Source organism: Neopelma chrysocephalum, unplaced genomic scaffold (assembly GCF_003984885.1).
Source record: "Neopelma chrysocephalum unplaced genomic scaffold, ASM398488v2 Primary Assembly neopelma1_60, whole genome shotgun sequence".
Taxonomy (NCBI): domain Eukaryota; kingdom Metazoa; phylum Chordata; class Aves; order Passeriformes; family Pipridae; genus Neopelma; species Neopelma chrysocephalum.
This window is the reverse complement of record NW_020897715.1, coordinates 16,300,178-16,324,421: the sequence shown is the minus strand read 5'-3', so window position 1 is coordinate 16,324,421 and position 24,244 is coordinate 16,300,178. Positions and strand designations below refer to the sequence as shown.

General features: G+C 39.3%; 1 protein-coding gene across 2 annotated transcripts in view; it reads left to right on the top strand.

Annotated features, from left to right (window-relative positions):
• TBX15 (T-box 15) overlaps positions 1 to 24,244 on the top strand; it is a 106,855-nt gene that overhangs the window by 42,728 nt on the left and 39,883 nt on the right. For both annotated transcript variants that reach the window (XM_027681497.1, XM_027681496.1), the window contains exons 2-5: positions 10,164 to 10,377; positions 18,894 to 18,995; positions 20,743 to 20,914; positions 21,278 to 21,445. In XM_027681497.1, the coding sequence (XP_027537298.1) occupies positions 10,164 to 10,377; positions 18,894 to 18,995; positions 20,743 to 20,914; positions 21,278 to 21,445 (656 nt within the window). The remainder of the gene's footprint in view (positions 1 to 10,163; positions 10,378 to 18,893; positions 18,996 to 20,742; positions 20,915 to 21,277; positions 21,446 to 24,244) is intronic.

Here is a 24,244-nt window from a genome sequence, read left to right as displayed (position 1 = left end):
AAAATATATGGAATATTTGCATTCTTACTTGTAGTTGTGATAGAAAATTTTGAGAATTTTGCAGATTTCCCTTCCACGTGAAAATGTTCATCCTCGTCTTCTAACAAGAAGTTCTAAAGTAATTCAGTAGAATTTCTTCTTCGCATCTGCAGTAAGAGACAGCAAGCCATTCTTTCCACTGTCTTAAAACCTAACTTTTTTACAGAAAAGATGGTTGGGAAAAAACCCTCAATAAACTCAAAATGTGCATATAATTTTCCAAGTGTAGTACATGCTTTTAAAGGTTTCAAAAGAACGAGTTACAAAATTGTTTAGTTCTGCATGGTTGAAAATGTGTGGGTATTCTTACACAGAAAATTACTAGCCCTGTTTTTGACAGCCCTAGAGGGTGCTATCTGAGGTCACAGAAGCCAACCAGTTTCTGAGGTCACCACAGATACATTGACATTACCCGTGGGGGAATCAGGCAAACCTGAGACTTTTGCAGCTTCAATGCCTCCAGACTGTGCACTTTTTAGCATATTTTGCTGTAAGGTAGAGTTTCCTGAGAACATCACAGTGGGGCATCCCATTGTTTCCAGTGTGCTGAACTGAGAGCCAGGCAGGCACAAGCATTCTGAATTAAAGTATTTTGCATAAAATACGAAACACAAACGATTAGAAGTTTTTGCCCATATTCTCCTTGAATATATAATTTAGATTAGATGTGAATGAGAGAAGCTAAGGAAAACAGACTGGAAATTTCTGATATCCAGAAATGCTAAATTATGCAAGTATCAATTTTAGTGTTAAGCAGTGGGGTGTTTTTAAGTTAACAGATATCTGGACATGATTCTCCATTTCCTTTTGTCAGTTTTATTCTGGCATGACTTCTAACCAGAAAGTGGAAAAGTGAGCCTCATAGCAGTAAGGGCATGTAGGTACACATATGACTGAGAAATAGAGAGATTTATATCTGTATGCACATTGTGTGCTACACCTGTGAAGTGTTTATGTCAAGAGCCATTCATGCCCTGTTATTCAGAAGGACTAAATACGTGCTTTTAAAGTAAGTGCAAGTGATTCTTTGTATTTCCCCGTGTGTGACTGTAAATGCCACATTAAAAGCATACACTTCTTTCAGCGAAGTGAAAAGGGTTAGGCACCTCTTCAGTGGTTGTATAGATGAAGTGTTTGTGAGTTTTGTAAAGATGAATGAAGTTCATGGAGTTACTACAGCTAGCTGTGATCGCCAGATGTTGGAATATGTGTGTGAGTGCGTGCTGGTGCATCTGTTGTTTGGATAATAGGATATACACGTGTGGGACAACTGTGGAGTGTAGGTGTTATCACACTCAGGACCAGAGCTTCAGCAGGCGTAAATCAGGGTGGCTCAGTGGAAGGCAACAAAGTCCAGCAGCGTGTGCTTCCTGGAATCAGTGTGTGTGATTGCATGTAGGGACTTTGACGTGTGGGATTGCGGTTGGCAGAGTGTGTCAGGATGTGACTTTGGGAGCTTGAGCTGAAGACAGTTACTAACAGAAAAGAAAAAAAGCCAAGCCACAAATACACATCTAAGGAGCATGGATGTTAAGGAAAAAGGAAAGAATACATGCACTGAGATTGATCCTCCGCACTAAGTCAAGAGTTTTGTGCTACTTTTCCTCTGTGGAAGTACACGAAAGCCAAGGGATTTTAGAATACTTTCGGGGGGGAAATTCCATTTATGGCTTGGCATGTGTGTGTGATATTTCAGATTTCAAATTAAATTGTGTTTATATGACACAGTTGCCTTTCATAGCACAGGCTTGATTGAAGTTCCTAACACATCTTTTCCTGGTCCATGCACCATACACTTGTAATGCAGTGCTGTAACCTATTCAGTCTCTTATGGTTCTGTCCCCCATGGACCAATACCAACTCTATCCCCCATTTTGTTGCTTTTAAAAATATTTTTTTATGTTTCGGGCTTGGTCTTGAAACACTAGAAGCTAAAAAACACTAGCACCACAGTCAGATGCTTTTGGAGAATCTTTTCTCTCAACCCTACCTGTATGGCTACACAGTCAGAGGCAAGAAAATTGGCCGGTTTGGATGCAAGTCAGTTTTGTGTGAAGCAAATAAAAGGAAGAATATGTTTATCACTTGTGAAAAATACCCCAGGCTCATTGTTTAGTAAAAATGTCTGGTTACTCTGCAGAGGGGATCAAAACAGCAAACGGAACATTAGGTTGCAAAAAATTTAATGGAAAGTACCATTAAAAATACTGTAATTTCTGCTTTGTAAGCCAGTTGTAGATCACTGATTTAAAACTCAAATGCATTTTTAGGAATTCGATCCCATTTATGTATCTTTGTATGTCTACACAGCACGTAACAAAAATAGGACAGATTCTGCAAGCAAGCAATTAAAATGTTTAGAGTCAAGAAGAAGCTTTGTTATTAATAAAATCTGAAAGCATTTGGGTTACAGTCAAGAAGTTTAGGTAGAGGGGAATCAAAATTGTGTGAGGGCAGATAGTCTTCCAAAGTCTGGCTCAGAAAGGGGTGTGGGAGGTCTGAAAGACAGCTTGGCTAATGTAGCATGTGGAGGAAAAAAATGTACTCTAATGATTTGTTGAACTATTACAAACCCAAACATCAGTTGAACAGGACTGGCCTGATAATGACTCTTTTCCCGAAAGAAAATGGTAGATTGTGAATGAAACAAACAATTTAAACTTGAAACTTCAGCTTAATGGAGATGCATTTTTTCTTGTGAAACCATTCCCATGGAATTTTCTAATGATTTCCTTTTGAAATAGTTGCACTTAAAAAGGAAATACATGAAGTAGTATTTATCCTGTTATAACACTGCAGCAAATGGACAGTCATACCATAAAGGCAATGCATTTTGAAGTGAAAAAGTACTTTTTGTCTTCTTGTGTGCACAGTTAAATGGTGGAACTCATTGCCACGTGACAGCAGTACCAAGAGTTCAGAAGGACTCAGGAAAGAGTTGGACTCTTTCCTCCGTCTGGCTCCCTGATACTGCTGTCATGATAACCCCCATGGTATAGGGAAATATATATAATGTCTCTTTCCCTGTGTTTTGTAGGCCACCAAATATCAGCTAAATATTAATGTACTTAAAATGTTAAGCTTCATTTGTTTGAGCTGTGTTTATGCCTACAAAAAGGTCAATATTTTCTGGACTTCACTGGCATTATAAATTTCCCAACAATTTCACATTGGTCTCAGACAGAATAGATACCTCCGCAAAATCCAGAAACAGACTGTCCCAGAGTTGGTGCCCATTTCCATCAGGGAAGGGCCTGCCACAGAGCTGGGACCTAGTTTCAAACTCCTACACAATCTGTGGTTATTTAGAGCCAACATTTTTATTTGGGTTGGTCTCTAAATATTTGTTGTATGATTTTATTTGTAAGAATAATGACTCTATGTTTACAGGCTACAGCATATAATGTATCTAATGCTTGGTCTCCTATTTTTTTTAGTTTTCCTAACTTTCAAGAGCATTTCCACTCTTTAATTTTACACAAACCCTTGGACATGGGCCAGACAAATTCTTTGTAGTCTGTACAGTTCAGGATCTTGGCCAGATTAAAGTTGTCATCAATTTCACCTCCTTCATCTAATAATATCCCACATTCTCCCTATTACTTCTCATGTTTTTAAAGGTTGCTGTTCTCTGTGTTCTACTGCATTTTTTTTCAGTATTCTAGTCTTTTATTTTTAATTCTCATTTAACTGAATATTATTTTTCTGCATGCTCTTTTTAAGCCCTGTACTATTTTAAGTATGGGCTTTCTAAATATTTGCTGCTGAGCAGTCTTTTTGTGAGGCTGTGCTGGTGATTCCTTGTCCTAAGTCAATTCTGACTGACAGCTGCAGAGAATCTCCTCAGGGAATTTTAGGAATCTCTTCGTTTCCTCTACACTTTGATTTCAAATTGCATTTTCCTCAAAGCTAGTCTGACACACTGAAGACTCAAGCTACTTTTGTTTTCGAGAAAACAATAATACAACATCAAACTCTGAGTCCAAGTTTTGCTATTTCAGTGGATTTTGTTCTCCTGAAATGTGAGTGGACAGAAGCCTCTACTGGGAAAAATTATGCTTATAAGCTAATTTTAAACAAAAAACCCATGGACTGGAAGTTTATAGGACAGGTTTTTTGTTGACATCTATTTGATGGGATATTTTTAGTTATGATAGGTAGTCTAAAGCATGGATTGATGAGTTGCAGGCAGTTTTCCTGAGAGATGGGATTTCATATGAAGTCTACAAAAAAATCCTATGCTGTAACACTACTCAGAACACTCTTGGCCACCTAGCTTACACTTCTGTAATGAGAATTTATATTTACCAAGGATGAGTTCAGAGCCCAGCAGTCAACATCTCCATTTTCAGTTGAGGCAGCTCAGAACTGGAGCTGGTATCTTGAATATCTGGTCCTAAAATGTATGTTGGCATAATGTGTACATTTTCTTTTTCTTGGCATTCTTAAAAAGTTACAATAGACTGTGAGATAAAAACCTATTTTAAAGTTTAACTGTGGCTGATATTCTTTCTTCTGGCTGGAGCAAAAGTTAACTTTTGAGGGCAAACCCCCAGGGTTAAGTATACTAGTAAGTGCCAGCTGCTTTGTACTTCTTTGCCAATACCAAGAAGCCATAAACCCAATTTAACTTGCTAGTTAAACCAGGTTTACAGCTGTTTTGCATTGCTGGAGTGGAGCAGAGCAGCTGGAGCATACCAGTGAATCAGAGTGATTTTTATTTTGCTGGGTCTTATGTCTCTCTGTTGAGTCTTACATAGAATAAAACAGTATAAGAATAAGTCAGTTTTTGGCAGTGCATAGTCAACTTGATGCAAAATTTGCATTTACAGCCAAAGCCAGCATGGTTTTTTTTTTGTCTTCTGTTTGTTTTTATGTTTTCCTACTGGTTGTGTTTGCCATGGGGATATAGATGTGTAACAACTCTACTGGCCTTATACTCGGTCTTAGTTTTGGTAGGAGCAGCCTTCTTTTAATGTATCTTACATGCTTTTTTGGTCTTACAAAAACACCTTATAAAACTATATTTCAGGAGGATGAAGAAGCCTTAGAGGTTAAAGTGCCAGAGCAATCCTTCAGAATCAGCCAGTCTCCTATTGATTTCACTTGTGACTGTTATCAGGTCTCTTCATTTGTCTATGCCACATTTCCCCATCTCTACAACATCTTCTAGTTTTGTCTTTTTGAGTCTTGCTGATGTTAATGTCATTTTGTCCTGCTGTGGTTTCACAAAAAGGTCTTAGGCTGGAAATTAATTATTTGAGTGCTTCTTTTTGCTGCCTGAGATTGCAATATAGCAGGAGTATAGAGGAAGTTCTTGGTTTGGAAAAGCTTGTATTGTCTCCATATCAGTAAAATCCTGATATTGGTTGCAACTTGTAGTCACAAATATAATAATAATGAATATTATTGGGGGATAGAATAGATGATTTTTTAAAGGTTCCTTTGAGCCTAAATCATTCTATAGCTCTATTGTCTGTGGTAAACAGATTATAAATTCTAGCTGTATGAAGCTGATAATGGGCCTAGTGCTGGAAGAAGGGATGATTAAGGTAGTAGGGTATGTGAGTGAATGGAAAAGTTCAGGGGATAAAATAATATATAAGAACACCTGCAGAACTATCTTTGTGTTATTTGTTGTGTGTAGTAGGTCCATATGGTTACAATCACCAAGTGTTTAGAAACCTTTGCCTACAGCAAGAGCAATTGCGGGATCAGCTGTGCAAAATATACCATGCCAATTTGAACATCTCTGTTGAACTACAAACTTTTCTGCAGTTTGCTTCACCTCTGCTGCTCCTGCCGTCTTTGCCACAGCCAGACTTCTCATGTATTTTTGAAGTTACTGAGGGTTTTTTTTAGTTTTTGCCCAAGTATTAGTAATCAGGGGAAAATTGTTGTGTACCTGAAGTAGTTGCACCAGCAACTGACTCACCACAGTCAGATGAATTTCCACTCTTCCAAAGTGCTTGGACTTAGTGAGTTTCTGTTCTTTCACTTTCATACGGTTGTGACATTTTGTCTCAAGATTCCAGTATGGTCACACTGCTATGTGCATGGTTTTTATGCTGCTGATTTTGTGGGGTGGCAGTAAGCCAGCTTGAAAATTAGAAATCTGAAAAGAACCATGAGATCTGTCTGCAACCAGCAGCAAAAGCAAGGTGTCAGCTCTGCTAATTTCTGCTGAGTTGATAAGAGAAAACCATCCCAAACCCCCCCAAAGTCCTCCAAATTTTCTTAGCCCTTACATGTTCAGGATTTTGTACCTTCCTTTTAGTTTGCAGGTCCTAATGGCCAGCAAGTCAACTGCAGGGGAGAGTGAAGGACCACCTGTTGCACTAAATATTCACAAACCTTGCAAACAAAAATAAACAGTAAAAAACCAAACCCTTAACAGCTTGTAACAGCTGCCACATTCCACCCAAGAGAAATCTTTACGCTAATGGAATTTGACAGGATCTACATTAGATATCTACACGTATACAAAAAAAAAAGAAAAAGAAGAAAAAGTAATGAAAGGAAGAGAATAAATCTGTTGGGCTCCTCTGGGTAGGTGGTGTTTCATGTATATAAGGTTTTTGTCATTGTTTTCACTTCTGTAGTTTACATTCTTTGATAGCTTGGAGTAAAACATTTGTTGAGTTCATGAGCTACATGGTACGACCAAGGACTAAACTTAGTTCTTTTTATTTTATTGGTTAAATAAGGGGAGCATTATCCCTGCTGTGCTCCAGCTGCAGTGAAAATTCTGCTGAGGATTCATGTATGAATTTGCTTAGAAAATTAATGTCTTTTAACATTTCACATGCTGGTTTGTCTCTTGTACCAGATTGATGAAACCCAGGGAATTTACATGAGGAACACTAGCCCGTTGAGTAGTAGAAAGAAGTCAGGCAGTAGCACCTCACTGATTTGTGTAAGAAGGTTCTGATACCAGGAGACATGGTATTGGTGCAGGAAACTGGTTGGGGTTATTGTCCATTATCTTGGGACATTCAGTGGGGATACTGACCTCAGAGTCACCATGCCTGTGAGAATGGTGTTTACTTCCTATCTGCCAACAAAAAGCCTGGGAATTTGTGGATGAAAAGAAATTATGAGTTGAGGATTTCCAGGGTGATCTGGAGACAGTAGAAATGGGAAAAGGATTAATAATAAAGGTTGTGGCTCTCCTTCCACTTCCATAATAATAATAAAAAACCCTCCAAAAGTCTGTAAAGTCAGTGGGATGATATCAGCATAAAATCAGTGAGAGGAGGATTAAGCCTCTGATATTTAATTTTCTGCAGCGTGCAGTTCTGCTTAATTTCCAGGGATCCCCAAGGCTCCAGCCACATGCCAAGTTTGAAAAGTTGTCCAGGAAATGCTGGAATGATGTGGGGACAGCATCTAGCCAAGTGCCATCTGTTGGCCGTTTACTATACTGCTTCAGAGGACGCATTGAGTTTCTGAGTGCCTCAACCAAGCACAAGTGATGTGGCCTAAATCAGCCTCTTTAGATTCAAATCTACAGTTTGGTACATCATTTTAGGAGGAGGACTCCATAATGGAAGGTTTTCCCTAGGTCCAGTCTCTTTAGACTCTCAGTGTAGTTTAGCTTTATTTTAGGTTGAACATTAGGAAGAATTTCTTCACAGAAAGGGTGATTAGATGTTGGAATGGACTGCCCAGGGAAGTGGTGGAGTCACTGTTCCTGGAGATGTCTAAGGAAAGACTGGATGTGGCACTTAGTGCCGTGGTCTAGTTGACATGGGGTGGTGATCAGTCGTAGGTTGGACTTGATGATCTCAGAGGTCTTTTCCAACTTAATGAATTCTGTGATTCTGTGACCTCAGAGAAAATGTAAGACTTCTGGTTCAGCACATGAGCAGATATCTGTGATATATCACAGATATATACAGATACTGTGATTTTTGAAGCATCCTCTTCCTTTTTGTTGAAGGACAAAGTGATTAACCATCCCTAGGAAGACATAAGCATAGTGACCTCTACTCAGGCTTACCTTCTCCAACTCTTGTAGGTGGAATAATTTGAGCAAGAGGAAGCAGATAAGGATCACCTCATTCCTACATCACTGGGGTAGTGAAGCAGGGAGCAAATGTCTCAGCCTCTCTGTATTCTCAGGTTGATTATCCATCTTGTGGCCACAGAACCTCAGCAAGTATCCCGTATTATCTTGAATCACCTTGTGTCTAGGACATCAGTTTTGAGTGTAGTACTGGTCTCTATGTAACAATCCTACATTGGTAATTTTGTGCTACTCCTTTAGAAGTGTGGGCCTATTAAGGCTTCAGCCCGACTTGGAAGTCTGTGGGAGACATAAAGGACTCCCTGTCCAAAATGGATTGGGAGCAATACATCCTGAACCCTTCTAGTGTCCTACAGAATTTCTACGTTGTACTGGCGGATTGTCTAAATAATTGACAGAGCTTTCTGGAAACATCCTTTGAGCAAAATGTCCACTGTCCAGTGATGTCACCTAGGGCTCTCACAAAAGATAAATGCTTCCTGGTGACACTTGGGACTGGAAGTTTCTCTTATACTATCAGCCAAAGAGTTTGTGTCCATACCCCTGCAGCAAAATGGATATTCCAGAAATGTTTCTATGTGGCAGGAGATGGGGCTGGTGGTTCCACAGGTGGTATCTTCACCGCCTGCGTCTTCTTGACTGTTGCTCTCTGCACTGATGTGCAAGCTTGCTCCTGCAGACACTGTCTCTCAGAAACACTGTAAACCTGAGACTCAGCCTCCATGACCTCAGGGTTCTTAAAGGCATTTGCTTGGTATGGAAGGAATTTTAGATGGTGTGATTTAATCACATTTTTAGCACAGATTGTTACTTTTTGTCTCCTTAGGTTTCTCTTGCGGACAGGGATATCTCTTTCTTTTTTTAAGTGCAGAGAATACGTGTAAATAGTCGTTTTATTCCTTCACTGAGATTGCTTGTACTTATGTGATCAATGAGGACACTCAAGAATAATGCTTCTGAATCTTGTTTGAAATCCACAGAGCTCTTCCTGAGCCTTTTGGTGGAGTGTGTCACATCACTTTATTCTGCTGTTAGTCATCTATATAATACTGGTGCCGATTTGTCAAAAATCAGACTCGAGACATAAACACATTACTTTGCAGAATGTATTGTGAATTAATTTGATATAATGCAAGCATGCACCCTGTTTCAAAATAACACTGCTATTTGCAAAATTGCATCTTAGCCCTACTGTATGAGAATGAGGGCTGTATATAAACACCATACCTACCTACCACATTGGCGAGATATTTTTGCAAAGAAATGGCTGACCCTGACCCAATATGACAGCCTGGACTATCAAACCAGTTGAACCTCACTTTTTTGTTTGGTTGCTTGTTTTTTGAGCAAGCCTTTTTCTTCTTCTCCCCCATAGAGGTTGTTGCATTGTGTGCTCTTTTCTGCAGTTTACTTCAATTGCTTTCCTTGGTAACATATTCCATGTGTTTACTATCACCTTTTTTTTTGTTCTTCTGTAGCCTAGAGCATTTTATTCACCAAAAGCTGCATGGTTATCTTCTCAGGAAATATCATTCTTCAAAAAAAAGTTTTATAGGAGCAAATAAAGCATTTCCAAAACAGTGCTGCCATATAACACAATAAAAACGCGTTCATTGTTTTTGATAAAAAAGATGTTAATATATTAAAAAAAAAGTGTTGTTTAAAAATAACCAACTCTTCAATAGTAGCGTGGGACAATATTCAATTAAATGTAATGTAGTTTTCCAGTAAGCCCATCTAATCCTAGATTGAAACTATGGATTGAATGCATGTTTTTCATTTATATTTTTAATCTATATTTTGTACTTCATCCCCTGCATTGCTTGGTACTATTTTTATTTTATACTGAGGGTCCTTTTTTCAGCTGTTTCTAAAACTTTACAAAAATGCCAGATATCATGTTGAAAACCCGAAGCCCCAAATCAGGCTATAAATCACAACAAAGCATAAATATATATGTGTTATACATATATACACCTTATAAAAGGGCACTGTACTATTCTTTAGCACTTTCTGTATTGACTTCCCTCTTCCCTCCTTTAACACTCACAGTAGGTAGAACTGGAGCATCTTACTTGACTTCTTTACTTTGCAGACTCAGAGCAGAGCACTGGGTCAGACACAGAGGTGCTGACAGAAAGGACATCCTGCTCATTTGGCTCCCATTCTGACCTTACATCTGGTGGCTCAGGCCCTCAGCCTCCTCCACCTTCATCCATGGAAGAGATCCAGGTAGAGCTGCAGTGTGCTGACCTCTGGAAAAGATTTCATGACATTGGGACAGAGATGATCATCACAAAAGCAGGCAGGTAAGACATCTCTGGCTTTCTGTCTAGTTAAAAAAGAAATCATAACCAAACAAAGTAAAGAATTTTTTTTTTTTTAGATAAAGAAACTTTTCTTTTTCCTTCTTGATAAGACAAAGGAATAAATACACAGGAAAAATTAAATGACTGTCAGAGTTTCAGAGCTGCATCTCCTACTATCTTCCTTAAGACAAGTAAAGTTGCTTCATATTACTACTTGAATAAGTGGCTACAAGGGAGAACTCACAGCTGCAGGAAACTGTTGAGAATGATCTTTTCTTTGAGCAAATAAATCAGGAAACGATCATTGTATTGTTGGCTGTACTGAATTTAAAATGAGTTATGCATTTGGGGGTGAGCCATTTGAGTTTCCTTTCAAGTTACCATTGCACTTCATGATCCAGTTGATTTAATCTCAAATACAGTGAAATTCAAACTCACCTTTGCACCAAATTAATGTCTTCCTGCAGTTCTACATAGATAAATGATGTCCTGTATAAAAAATGTGCAGGCTTAATGTTTTCCTCGGCTATTGCAGCTGATACTACGTCAGCTGAGATTAGGAAGAGCCACTAATAAGCGAGATTCTTTTAGAAAGAAAAACCCACTCTGCCATGCTGTTAGCCAAGGGGAAGATCTTCATTGCTGTCTACTATTAAAAAATAGCTAGACGTCTGTTTGCCAAAACAAAACCTGAAGCTAGTTGTACATTTCTAGATCCCCCAAACTAGGATTTTTAGTCACATTTGTGTTAACAGTCTGTTCCTCACCTTCACCTAATGAGGTTTTAATTCCGATTGATGGAGTGAAGGAGAATGTCAGCACCATGGAGAGATCCCACCATGGCGAGCAGATCCCGTGATTGCCCTGGGAGCTGTCCCGATCCTGCCTCAGGGATCCAGAAGAGATTTCCCCCCAAGTTTTGGGGAAAACTCATGGTGTTCTATTGTTTATAGTGTTGTTTTATATCTGTGCTTTCAGAATTTTCCAGAACAGCTAGACTTGTTGTTTTCTGTTCTTAGGAAGTCCAGATAATTTGAAAAAGTTACATTGAACATATAACCCAGATGATCGCCCAAAAAGATTATCAGAGCCGGTTTAGCTCCCAGTGTTAGATATACGATCTCAGTGGCACAGGAAGCATCTTGCGTCAGTACAGGGTGGGCTGCTGGTTTTGCCCTTCTGTCTCAAATGGAAGAGGCAAAGTAACAGGAATTATATCACTTGCTATTGTGCAACACCTTTTCTCTGGAGATGTCAAAGCAAACACAGAGAAAATTTATTATTATTCCCTTTTCATAGGGGGTGAAATGGAGACCTAAACAGATTAGGTGATCTATGGCACTGGAAGAACCAAATTCCTTGTTTCTGACTTTATTATACTGGTGCCTGGACCATGCTGTTTCAGAAATGTAAAATAATACATTATTACCTGTCGGATTAACTATATTTAATTCTCATATGATACATGGAGTAGATAGACTAAAGAGCAACATAAATATCTTAAAGCCTACCAACACTAGTTCAAAGTAAAATGCCCAGAACATAGTGGTATGGAGATGATCTCATCAGCTCACACTTTTCTGAATGAAGTAGCTGACCTTTCTGACATCTTAAAAAGCCATACCCTGATCATAGGGTGATTTTCTTTTTTTTTTTCAAGTCATCAAAAAAGTTGAAACATCAATGCCACTGGAATTTTGCAAATAGTTCAATGCAACTTTTCCCAGAAGCCTTGACATCATTGGCAGGGATCCTGCAAAAGGAAGTGTTCTGGAATGAAAACCACAGTAAAACATTCTGGGGAGAGATAGAATGAAATTGAATACTTTGGAAGAGTTTGGTCAGGCTGATGTACATATAAAGAAAAAAAAAGGTTCTGTAGTTCCTTAAAAGTTTTTAGGAAAATACACAGAATTAAATGCACTTCTAGGTTTGGGTTTTCTCTTTTTTTTTTTTAAACAACTCTTGGTTGGAAATTTTCATCAGCTTTCCTTGAACTGTAAACTCTTATTTGTTGATTGGAACTATGTATTTTGACACTTTTGATCTAAAACTATTGTTCTGACATGTATGAATTGAAATGTTTAATGTCAGCAATGGTTCTTGGAATTTGCGATTCATGTTGCCTTTCGGACAAATACATCTTCCCACATCGCATATCACCATACCAAACAATAGATATCTATCCATAATTCCACAGTAATAAGAGAAAGCTGATTAAGAATTACTGTGAGGTGTATTTAGTTCCCTCCATGTAGGTACATGATGGAGCTGAACTACAATTCCAGAGAAACACCATGCCAGGAAAAATGAGCCCCATTTAGTAAAGAAGCATTGCAAAGTCAAACATTCAAATTCACTTCCCTCATCTGATCTTTTTCTCTTTATTTCAAGTTGGCCCCAAGTGAAAAAAAAAAATTGTTTCAATTTTCTTTGATTTTGGCTCATGTTTTGGAAGAGGTCTCTATTCTTCGGTCAAAATCTTGATCTGCATCTTCTGATGAAATACCTCTTTCCTTATTCATGCATCTGTCAGAGGTGTTTAATAGCACATGTGAAGAAAGACAGACACACTAACTTTATTTAAGGAGTCCAAAGCAATAGGTATTTTGATAATTTTTAGAAGGAAATAGACATAGGAAAACCTGTATGGACTGTAAAGAATACTTCTCTTTCCAAGAATTTTTTTCCCATAACACCATTAATAATATTCTCAAGTGCCTTTGCAAGCTCCTCTTTGGATAATTTTTCCACTTATGGAAGACCATGTATCACTTACATGTCTTACTGTGCAAATCATAAATTCTTTATAATCCTAAATAATATTCTTTCTCCTTGAAAGGAGATGCTTACTTGACTTCTGATGGCCAACTGTCTCATCACTGGCTACCCACAGAAAATCTACGTAGCTGTAGCTACTAAATATATGGGTTTTTTCTACTTGATGATATTCTTCTCTGGAAGTGATGTTAGTAATATTGGAGGGGTTTGGTTTGTTGTTTTTTTTTTTCCTGTTGACTATATTTGTAGGTTGACTGTTGCAAAGCAAAATGAAGAGTTGGGCAGTTTGTTTAGGTAATATTCCTGTTTATTGAGGATGGACCTTACAGATATGATAACATTTCCAAATGAGGTGTTTAACTTCTCTGGTTAAACATCTTTCTTTCAGAGAAGATGTGTTAGTGATGAGTGAGAGCTGATTCAGGTAGTCCTGTTTCTCCACGTGGGATGCATGATACGTGATGCATCCCATAGATTAGTATGTATAATTTCTGGAAAAAATAGCAGAGCTTGTGTTCTTTCCTCAAAATTTCCTACTACTTATTGGAATTGTGAGAGATGCACAGGGTAATTTGCGTCTGCTTCCTTCCCCACAGAAGATTTTGCTCTTGTTGCTTTCTCTGTGGAAACTCTGTTTGAATCCTCTAAGACCTTCTTGTTTTGGAAGCCATTATAATTACAGACTCAGTTGCCTAGAACTACAGCTGCTCCTTAATTTTCTATGACCTGTAAGGCACTGCTTGGTTCTTGCTTGACCGCACAATGTCTTTCTGTTCTTGCTATGTAATGCTAGTTTCTAACTTACGTTATCATTTCAAACATATTTCTGGACCTATATTCTGACTATGTCAGGCTGACTACACTTTTTGACTTTCAGACTCCCACTCTTACTCATATTTAATTCTGCTTTGTTTTTTCTTTTCTTGATGCTATATTTACAGATGTCTTTTTTTTGTCTGTTTTCATAACTTATTCCAGTCCTCTTATGATTTTTCCTTTCTTCCCTTTCATCAAAATATTGTTATTCAAATTTTAATCGGATGCTTATAACAAGACACCTTTGTTCCTCATGCAAAAGATGCAAATGGCTGTCAGCTGCAGTGCATTCAAATCTGCAATCACCTTTATCTCCTTTTTGTTTGAAAGGCAATCTTAGACCCTGCATAAAATAAAATAAATTCAGCTTAAGCACCGAGCCATACTGATTTGAGCAACTAGACCTAAAACCATCGTTAACTCTTTTAATCTACCCTCCTTTACTAACAGTGATCATGCTTGTACCCTGGCAATATCAGCAGAGGAACTTGAATCTCTCCTGTCATCTCTACAATCCCTAACGAAAGTCTATGGCCATCTGAGTTGCAGGGGTAACTGTTAACTGATGTATAGAAGTACTGCCCAAAATGGGAAACAATGTGCACTTATTCCTGCAGGAATACACTGTAAAGAGTGCTTGGAGTCCTTCTCTGGGAGGGAATGGCTGGCTACTGTTTATGGAGGTGGTTATACGAGTGTGACCATGCATACCAGCACATCCACATTGCTCTGGGCACTCAGGTTTTACCTGTCACAGAGGCAGGATCTCATCTCAACAATAGGGGAAATTATCTCATGTGTCGTATCACAGTTATCATATCCGTACCGCAGGATGGCTCAAACCAAAGTGCTGAGGCCAGGCTCGGTAATAAGAGTGGAAAAAGCCAGAAGTGAGTGGAACATGTGAACTTGTGACCTTGTCCTCTCCTGACTCCTCCTGTAGGTGGAACAGTATTTTGCATGGAGTTTCCTTGCCTCCCTAAAATCATGAGTCTGAATTGTTTGAAACAAGTACTTAGGGCTGTTTACATTACCAAGCGTTATTTTTCATTTCCAGTGCTCTTCAGTTAGTGACAGCAGCAGGGATTTTGTAATGAAGCTCTATTGATGCTGAAGGGGCCCATGGAGAGAACCTCTCAGAGCAAGGGCTGGCAGGCTACAGCTACCAAACTGCTGCTTAAAGGTCCTGGCCCAGTGGGTCAGATAAGTTTTCTCCAGCTTCCAGAAAAATATCCCCTTTGGGAGCAACTGAGATGATCTGCTAATCTCCCTCTCCCTCATAAACAATAAATCCTTTTGCTCCCAAGCCCTGCCCTCAGCTTTTCCTCTCAAAACAAACATCTCCTCTACATGATCCCATGCTGCAGAGGGAAACAGAAAGGCATTCCTCTGTTACCTTGCCTTGCCCTGCCTTGCCTTTCCTTGCATTGCCTTTCTTTCCCTCACACGTTACGTGTTTGTTTTTTTATAAAGAAATATCATTTGGCATCAGTCTTAAATGCAAGGAAATATAAGATATGAAATAGCAATGGTAACTTCAGGCTGCCCTGTAAACTCGCACACACTGTAAACACTGTACACACTAAATCTGCAAACTTAAAACAGATTATTTTGTAGAGTTTCTCTATTGGATTTTTTTATGTCTGGGAAATGACTACTCTGTTACTGTCAATTGACAAACTGTCTTTTGCTACAACTGAAGAGCACAGCCCTTCATTTTAGGGTTTGTATTTAACAGATGTCACCCTTATGCAAATCTAATCTTATTTAAGTTTCTAATTTAAGGGTTAAAAACTGAAGCTTTATTCTACTGAGGGAAAAAATCCAGTTTGGGGATACACCTGTTACACCTGATATACCTCCTTTGAACAATTTTCACAGAGGAATATCAAATACTATTTTTTGTGTTAAATGAAAATTTTAAACAACAACAACAAAAATATAATGCTAGTTGCCAAAATCCAACTACTTCTTTCTCTTGCTGAAAGTTCACAAACATGGTTCTTAATATTAGTACACTACAGTGCTGGATAATAATGATCAAGTTTTAGAGATGTTTATATACCATTAGTTTTCTTCACATTTGATGTTCATAAACCTCACTCCCATTTCGAAAGAAAACAGAAATTGAGTAGATTAAGGCATATGGTTGTTACTAAAATGCTTTTTAAAACACTTCTAAGTGGTCCTAAAGTAATTTAATAACTTATTTCATATCACATCATATTTCTCCTAAAAGGGTACTGTGTGTAAGTTCACAGTCTAAGTTTAGGAAGACTTGTTTTCCTGCTTAGTGGTAAAGCTAACATATAAATAACTTGATCATCCCAAACTGCTGCTGATATAAAACCTCTTCCTAAAATATATCAGATGTCATCAGATGTTCCCTATGAAAACAGACAGCCTTCATATCTGTAGCTGTTGAGTATAAAGCTAGCTGATATCTGTCTAGATGAAAGATTCTTGCCTGTTTATTCATATCATATTCATAAGCCATATTCAAATGGCCTGAATTCCTTCCAAACCTTTGAGGCCCTTGTTTTCTATAAGGCTGGTGCCTCTGGGGGACCAAAAGCCGACCAAGAGCCAACCAAAAGGAAATGCAGAGAACAAGGACTTTACCAGGATTACACGTGGTACATCCCTAAGTCACCACTGTTTGCCTCTGCCTTTTCCATTTTCCCCTTTCCACGCAGCAGTGCTGCCGGAGACCTGCTGTGACAGTTCCAGGCCACATCCTTATTGCAAAGAAACCTAAGTTACTTTTACACCCACAGAAAAAGAAAAACAGTAATAATTTAGAAAACTTTAAAAGTTCACTTAAATCTTAGAGAAAGCAGTGGGATCAGCCGAGCTCTCTCCGATCATTTTAGAGATTAGCCTCTAAGCCTGCTGAATGGTCTGCGGTAATCTTTTACAAGGTATTTCATCAGCAACAACCCCACAGGCTATACTGCAACTTTACACGGGGCTGCAGATTTGGAGGGAGCTTCTTGGGACACACAGAGTGTTCAATTTTCCCAATACAGTGCATGGTCTTGGACCCAAAGAGACTCAGATTTAATCCTGCGTTTCTCATCAACCCTCTGAAACATGACCTGCCTCTTTAGCTGCTCCCAAGCCACCTCTATCTAATTAAGGAGAGCTTGACTGTAAAATGCTACATCCTGTACCCACTTGGCTTGGCAGATTTAATGAGCTATTGTGGTAGAAACAAGGTAATGCCCTCAAGCCACCAAAGGCTAATCCATTATTCTTCCCCCCCCCAAGTCATTTCACTAGTAAACTCACACCATCAGCTGCACTAATCTGCTTTGTCCTTGAAGGGTTTCTGCAGATGATTTTTCTGACAGTTTTATGTCTCTCATAACTCGGGTTAGCTGTGCTGTGGCAGCTGGACTGTGGTGCTCTCCCCACTCCCCAAGAGAAATGCCCTTTTCCAAAGCAGTTGCAGTTGCTAATAGATCAGAACTTATCTTCTGAGTGTGGTCTGAAATGAAAGAGCTGTGGGTAAGGTAAAGGCTGAACACAAACCTCCTCCTTCTCACTCTCTTCTGCGAGTGGCTCTGTGTGGCTTGGATGGGAAAGAATAAAATATCTTGTCATGGTCACATCCCTGCAGTGAAAAGTTTAAGAGACATGTTTGGAGATGTTGACACAAAATTTCCTGTTTTCTCCCTCCTCCAGGCTATGTCCACTAGTAATACCTTGAGAAACAGAAATTGTGGGAGAATTAAATCTTCTTCTCTGACGTTTCACTGCTTCTCACTAAATAGAAAGGAAAGTGTCATGATGGTTTCTAGGGGTGGCTGCTGGAAAAAGTGGACAACGTTTCTTGTACACTTTTCCACTATTTTGGCATTATGATTTTAAATTCCCCTTTAATATCCTCCTTCCATCCAAACCTTCATTCCATAAGGATATGCCTACTTGTCAGAGAAGTAGAATGTAATTTTGTATGAGCATGCAATACTTTCAGAGTGTCTCCTACCAAACCTTTGCGTTTTCTAGGTAGAAGTCATGCAATTGAGTAACACCATCCTATAGGACATCCACTCAAGTTTTTCTCAGATAAGGGCTAAAAAGCCAGTCAAGTAGAGCTCAGGTTTGAGTTAACAGCCAGTGAAACAATGCAGGATTTCTTTCAGTGCTCTGCCCTGCTGCTTGTTCTCGTCTGCACTTCACGCAGTTCTGCTCCTCAGATTTCATGAAGTTGTGAAAATATCACATTACTTGCAAATATAATACAGCATAAGCAATTCCCTTAGCATGCAGTTTGAGGGAGGTATAGAACAGATATTGGTCTACTGGCCACCATAAAGTTTTTAAGAATGAGAAATTATGCCATAGCCACACTATCACTGACATCTTAAAATTGTTCCGATCTGTTCTCTTCTGAAATAATTGCCTTGCTACAAACACTTCCAGAGCAGTGACTAGTGTACAGCAGAGCCAAAACTTGTGCTCAGACAAGAGAAAAGCTGGGAATTGATTCTTCTTGGTTATAGTTTCATAATTTGCCTATCAGGAGAAAATGCTTGATAGAGACCTGGCATAGAAAGACAACATTTGTTAAAAAGATTGCACAAAATACTACCTAAAAATGCCTTAGAGAGGACAATCTGTGTAAAGTATAGTAGAAGTGTCTGCTATGAACTGGAAACAGAGTGCTTGACTGTGAGTATTTATTATTACTTACAGGTTGTTATCCTGCTACCCCTTTTCCTAAGTGGGAAAAATTTGAAGATTCAAACCACTGCCAGCACAGTCTTTTCTACCCACACCAAGTCCAGAGGAGTCATAGCAAGTACTGGGCTGTGTAAAGTAGCATGCTCTTGGTGTCAGAAAGAGGTATAAGGACCCACTTCAGTGTCCTTATTCACCATTTTTCTTCCTTATTTCTACTCTTATTTTCCTAGGAGAATGTTTCCAGCCATGAGGGTGAAAATTACAGGCTTGGATCCCCACCAGCAGTACTATATTGCCATGGACATTGTCCCTGTGGATAACAAGAGATACAGGTAAGCTTTTTAAGTGCAGAGGTAGGAACCTTATAATAACTTACTGTTCATGACAGCCTTGCAAGGACATCTGCCAATTATACACCATTGCAAAGGTCTGCTGGAGGAGACCATGTTGATTTATACCAACGTGGTTGATTTGACCAGAATCATGAGACACAAATCCAGAGGTTTAATACAGTCTCTTTGGATTTAAATCTTTCTCTTTTCAAATAGCAGTTTTTAATTGAGGAGTTCCCTGCCATGCATTTCCTAATTGACATGATTCGCTACAACTTTCTGAGGGAACTGATAACTGGAGTTATCAATGGGGAGTCTGCAGTCTCTAAAACTTCTTCAGCAAGAAAGGAATGGCCAAGCAGCAGCTGAACTAAGACAGGAACCTCAGGTCTGACCTGAACTGAATTGGGTGATTTAAATTTTAAAAGCATTCACTGTCCAGCACAGCAGCCACGGTGAATATTGATCCCTGACCTACAGTGTGGAGTCATTGAGAAACCCTCCACCACTGAGCTGAAAGACAGGAAGAAGAGATTTCTTTGATATTAATGGGCTTCTGACCCTTAAATATACTCTGGAAAACTCGTGGTCCCCTACATCCCAGAAAACTATCCAGACAGAGGTGATTTATGTATTCTTATTAAAAGACCCCTTTCCCCCTAACAGTCTTGACTGAACCACATTTCAGTGATTTGAAATTGACCCTATGCTTCAAATGCTAAATACTACATTTTTGCTCTCAAATTGTGCAGAGCGTTTCTCAGGAAAATGCTTTTCCTGGGGAAACATCAAGACAGTGTTTGATACTCAGCTGGATGGTTTTTTTTGTTTCTTTGAGTGTGGTTCTGACAACATTAACATTGAAAATAAATATCTTGTCTTACCCTTTGTTTCTGTCCATTGAGCAAACTAGCAGTGAAAGGAACAGACCTTTTTTTTCTTTTCATTTCTTGTGAAAATACAGGAAATTAGTCACTCTTTGTAGGTAGAGACTGAAACAGCTTAGCAGAGCTGAGTAGAGACCCAATGAGGGGCAGCACAGGGCAGAACTTAGAGGTGTTAGCAGGACTCTTTGTGAAATGCCTTAGGTGGAACTAGCTGCAGGACAGGAAAAAAAAGTGTCTGGGCAAAGCTGTGGTAGAAAAATTTATGGCATATATAGGATGGCTAGATCAGGAACACAAAAGAGCACAAAAGGTCAGGAACACAAAAATAATTTTTTTCCTTTAATCCCAATGTATGTAATACCATATGGAATTTCCTGTTTTGCAGCATTTCAAACCAGAAATTCTGTTTTAGCAATTGTTCTAGTGGTATCTATTGGCTTTTACCCTTTCTAGGTGAAGCCACATGTGTTTTGCAAAATCTGGTATGAGATCCAGTGCAGATTTCCAGAAATCCCAGGGCATTTATTAATATTTTCAGAGAGGACTTAGTTTATCCATATTTTCCAGCCTCTTACTCTGGCTCAGAGAGGGTTAAGGAGTTGAGAAGGCACATGTGGCAGAGTTTTACAGGGAAAATAACTGCAAGGAGGTTTTAATAAGGAATCAAGTCTGAACAAGTGGCTCAGGGATAATCTGGCTTTCATTTAGAAGGTAGGAGGTTGCAATAAAGCACATTCTCCCCTGACTGCAAATGAGAGCTTGAGGTGCATGCGGTAGGGTGGCAGGGGTGGAAGAACTCTGGACATATTCCTACAGTGAGTGAGTGACAACTTCCCTTAGGTCTACCCTTCCTTTTTCAGGTATGTGTATCACAGCTCCAAGTGGATGGTGGCTGGCAATGCTGACTCTCCAGTACCCCCAAGGGTTTACATCCACCCCGACTCACTGGCTTCTGGAGACACCTGGATGAGGCAGGTGGTCAGTTTTGACAAGCTCAAGCTGACCAACAATGAGCTTGATGATCAAGGCCACGTAAGTTAGAAGTTAATTGTGGTACCTGCTGTCCCAGCCTTGCTCCTCTCAGTCTTGAAAGGGTGCTGCTGCTGCTTTGATGCTCCTCTGTCTTGTTCGGCACACATCTGTAGCTGCTCTCCAGAGTTATGGAGCTTTTTCCCTATTTCAGTGCTTTTCCTCGAACTGTTGCCTGACCGTATAAAGCAATAAAGCAGCTTTCTCTCTGCACTTAGCACAAACTTTGTCTCATACATGCTTGTAAGAAAAGGGTAGTTTTCATCATATTAGCTTTTACTCCACCCCTGCTTTCTTGTACATCTGGATGTAGTGTAAAATATTTGGGAAAGAAAAGAAGTCCTTTTCCTTTTGTTTTCTCTTCAGATAATCTTACATTCAATGCATAAATACCAGCCCCGTGTTCATGTCATCCGCAAGGATTTCAGCAGTGATCTTTCTCCTACAAAGCCAGTTCCTTCAGGAGACGGGGTGAAAACTTTTAACTTCCCTGAGACAGTTTTCACCACAGTGACAGCCTACCAAAATCAACAGGTAAAGATGTATGCCTTCAGGCTCCTTTTATGTTGTGTGGTCATAAAAATATCAGTGTGCTCTTTGTGATTGAGACCTTTTCTTCTCTACGAAACAAAGCTAAAGAAGAGTGTACACTTTACAGGGTAAAAAAGAAAATACTTGCTATGGGGTAGTGTGTAGATATCAAGTATCTAGTCAGAAAACCACCTTGGAGATAAGATGGCTGTATCTTTTTCTGTAATGTAAGTGGGTGAGATCAATCATAAAGAGATGTATTGTGTTCAAATTTCCTTGCTGTCTCATGGTACAAATTACTGTATCTTGTCCCTGCTACAATTTTAAGGTAGTACAATTAGTCCAGATCTGTTGTCTCAGAAAGAAAACACATAGTGGGGTTTTTTATAGCAGTGAAGGAAAAACTTTTAAAGAAGTGCAATCTCATCAGTTTGTTGACAAAATAAGTCTGTGAACGCCTGTATTGCATATGAACTGAAATCGTCGGGCATAAATGTCCTAAGGTAAGGAGTCAAGTTAGGCCCCTGAGCTTTAGGAAAGAAAACTTTCGCTCTTCTAGAAGTTAGTCAATAGGACCCCCTTCAAGACTGCCCTCAGGAACAAGGGATAAAACAGAGATGACAGATCTTTAAGGAAGTCTTCTATATAGCCAAGAGTTAGCAATTCCCTGGAGCAAGAAATCAAGCAAGGAAGTAAAGAGATTGGCATAGCTGAGTAGGGACCTCAAACTAAAGGGAAAGAAGCAAATGCACAGGCAGTGGAAACAAGGTCAGGTAACCCGGGAAGAGTAAGGAGATTAAGTATGGTTGTGTAGGGATCGGGTGAGGAAGGCCAAGGCAAAGCTGGAACTGAACCTGGAAAAAATAATAAGAAGGGCTTCTACAGGTATGTTAACCAGCAAAGGAAGGTTCAGGAAGGTGTACCTCTCCAACAAACAATGCTGGAAAACTGGTAACAACAAAGGAGGAGAAAGCTGAGGTACTTAACTTTTTTGCATCAGTCTTCAATGGCAAACTCTCTTCTGACCTCTTGAGTGGGTGGACAGCAGACTGGGGACAGGGGAAAAAAACGCTTCCCACTGTAAATAAAGATCAGAAGAAAAGGCTTTGTGTGACCAAGTTGTGGCCTTCCAGTATCTGAAGGGAGCATAGAAGAAAGATGTAGAGAGATTTTTTACAAGGGTGTGTAGTGACAAGACAAGGTGGAATAGATTCAAACTAAAAGAGAGTAGGTTTAGATTAGATATTAGGAAAAAAATTCTTTACTGTGGTGAGGCACTGGGACAGGTTGCCCAAGAGAAGCTGTGGATGCCCCATCCCTGGTGGTGTTTAATTTAAGGCTGGGTTGGGTGGGGCTCTGATTGTAGACATTTGCTCTCCCTTCTCCTGTGGCCAGTGAAAGATTGTGTCCTACTCTTTGGTGAGGTGTCCTGCTTCATCGCGTCTTCAGGCACATTCATTGCACATATTGACAGCTCCTTATATCCACCCATTGTTTTTGTAGTCTCCTTATGTATTGCTCATCTGCCAGCTGCCCTTGCCTCAGAGATTCTCATTAGCCTTCACAGAACCTCTGTCATGCTTTGGGTTCAGGGAGCTTGCCTTCTCGTTTGTCTACACATACTCCCTGTTTTATTCTCAGGTGAGAGGAACATCCCATTTCCCTTTCCTGGCATTCTCCTGCTCACTGGGGTATGGGTTGTGATGGCATTAAAAGGGCTGCATAAGGTAATTTTTTTCCCCAGCCATGTGAAACAGAATGTCAGTTATTGAAGATTTTTGCTGCGTTAACAGTGTGTCCACTTAGAGAGTGCAAGTTACTGTTATAAAACTAGAATGAGGGTACAAACCCACCTGGAATAAAAATAATATATTATCAAACCTGTTAGAGCAATAGATTATATAGTTTCCAGCCATGAATTGCAGAGGAGTCTTGAATGGAAAAAAGCTGATGAAAAAAATTATGAAGTTAGTATTTTTTCAATGACAACAACTGTGCTTGCAGAGAATGACTTCATGAACTCAGTGGATGTCATTATATTTAGTATTTTTGGACTGAGGGACAGACCCATATTAAATTAGCTTAAGGCAGATTGTAATATTTAAGCAATTTCTAACAATTGTGAATTGTAACAATTTAGTGAAATGTCATAGAGTTGGATTTTTTTTTGCAACATATAAGACAACACACATGCTGATAATGCTCCTATGACTGCTTCTTTTTCTTCCCATTATTACTAACTTTTTTTCTCAGTCTGGTCCCCTCAAACTGACTTAAATAAGGATCCGAAATGGATCAAAAATATTGGAACATGATGGTGGGATTTCTGTAATTGCAGTATGGGAAATTTCCTACCCCTCTCAGCCAAATGCATATACTCCAAAAACTTTAGCTGTAACCCAGACATGAAAAGAGGATAGAGAAAGGAGAAAAAATGAGAGGAAATAAGCCTGTCATTTTTCCTTCATGACCAGACTTTTAAGACATAATTACACAGGTAAGGGAGGTGGTAAGGGAGGGATCCCTGTCACAGACTGGTACCATAAGCTGCCTCACTCTAAATAAGCACCAAAGTTTCTGCCTCTCTGAATCCCAAACATTTGGGGATTTTGTCCAGAAAAATTTGGGGGACACAATCACATTTTTATAATACCAGTAAGGAGATTCTGGTGGGCTGGAGAAACCTTTTCATTAAAACCAAATTTAAATCCCCTGAATCTGCCGGCATGCCCTCCAGTGGCTGTAAAACTTTGTCTTACTGGGAGAAGTGTCTCTGGAAACAATTGTAAAATGTTAGCAAAT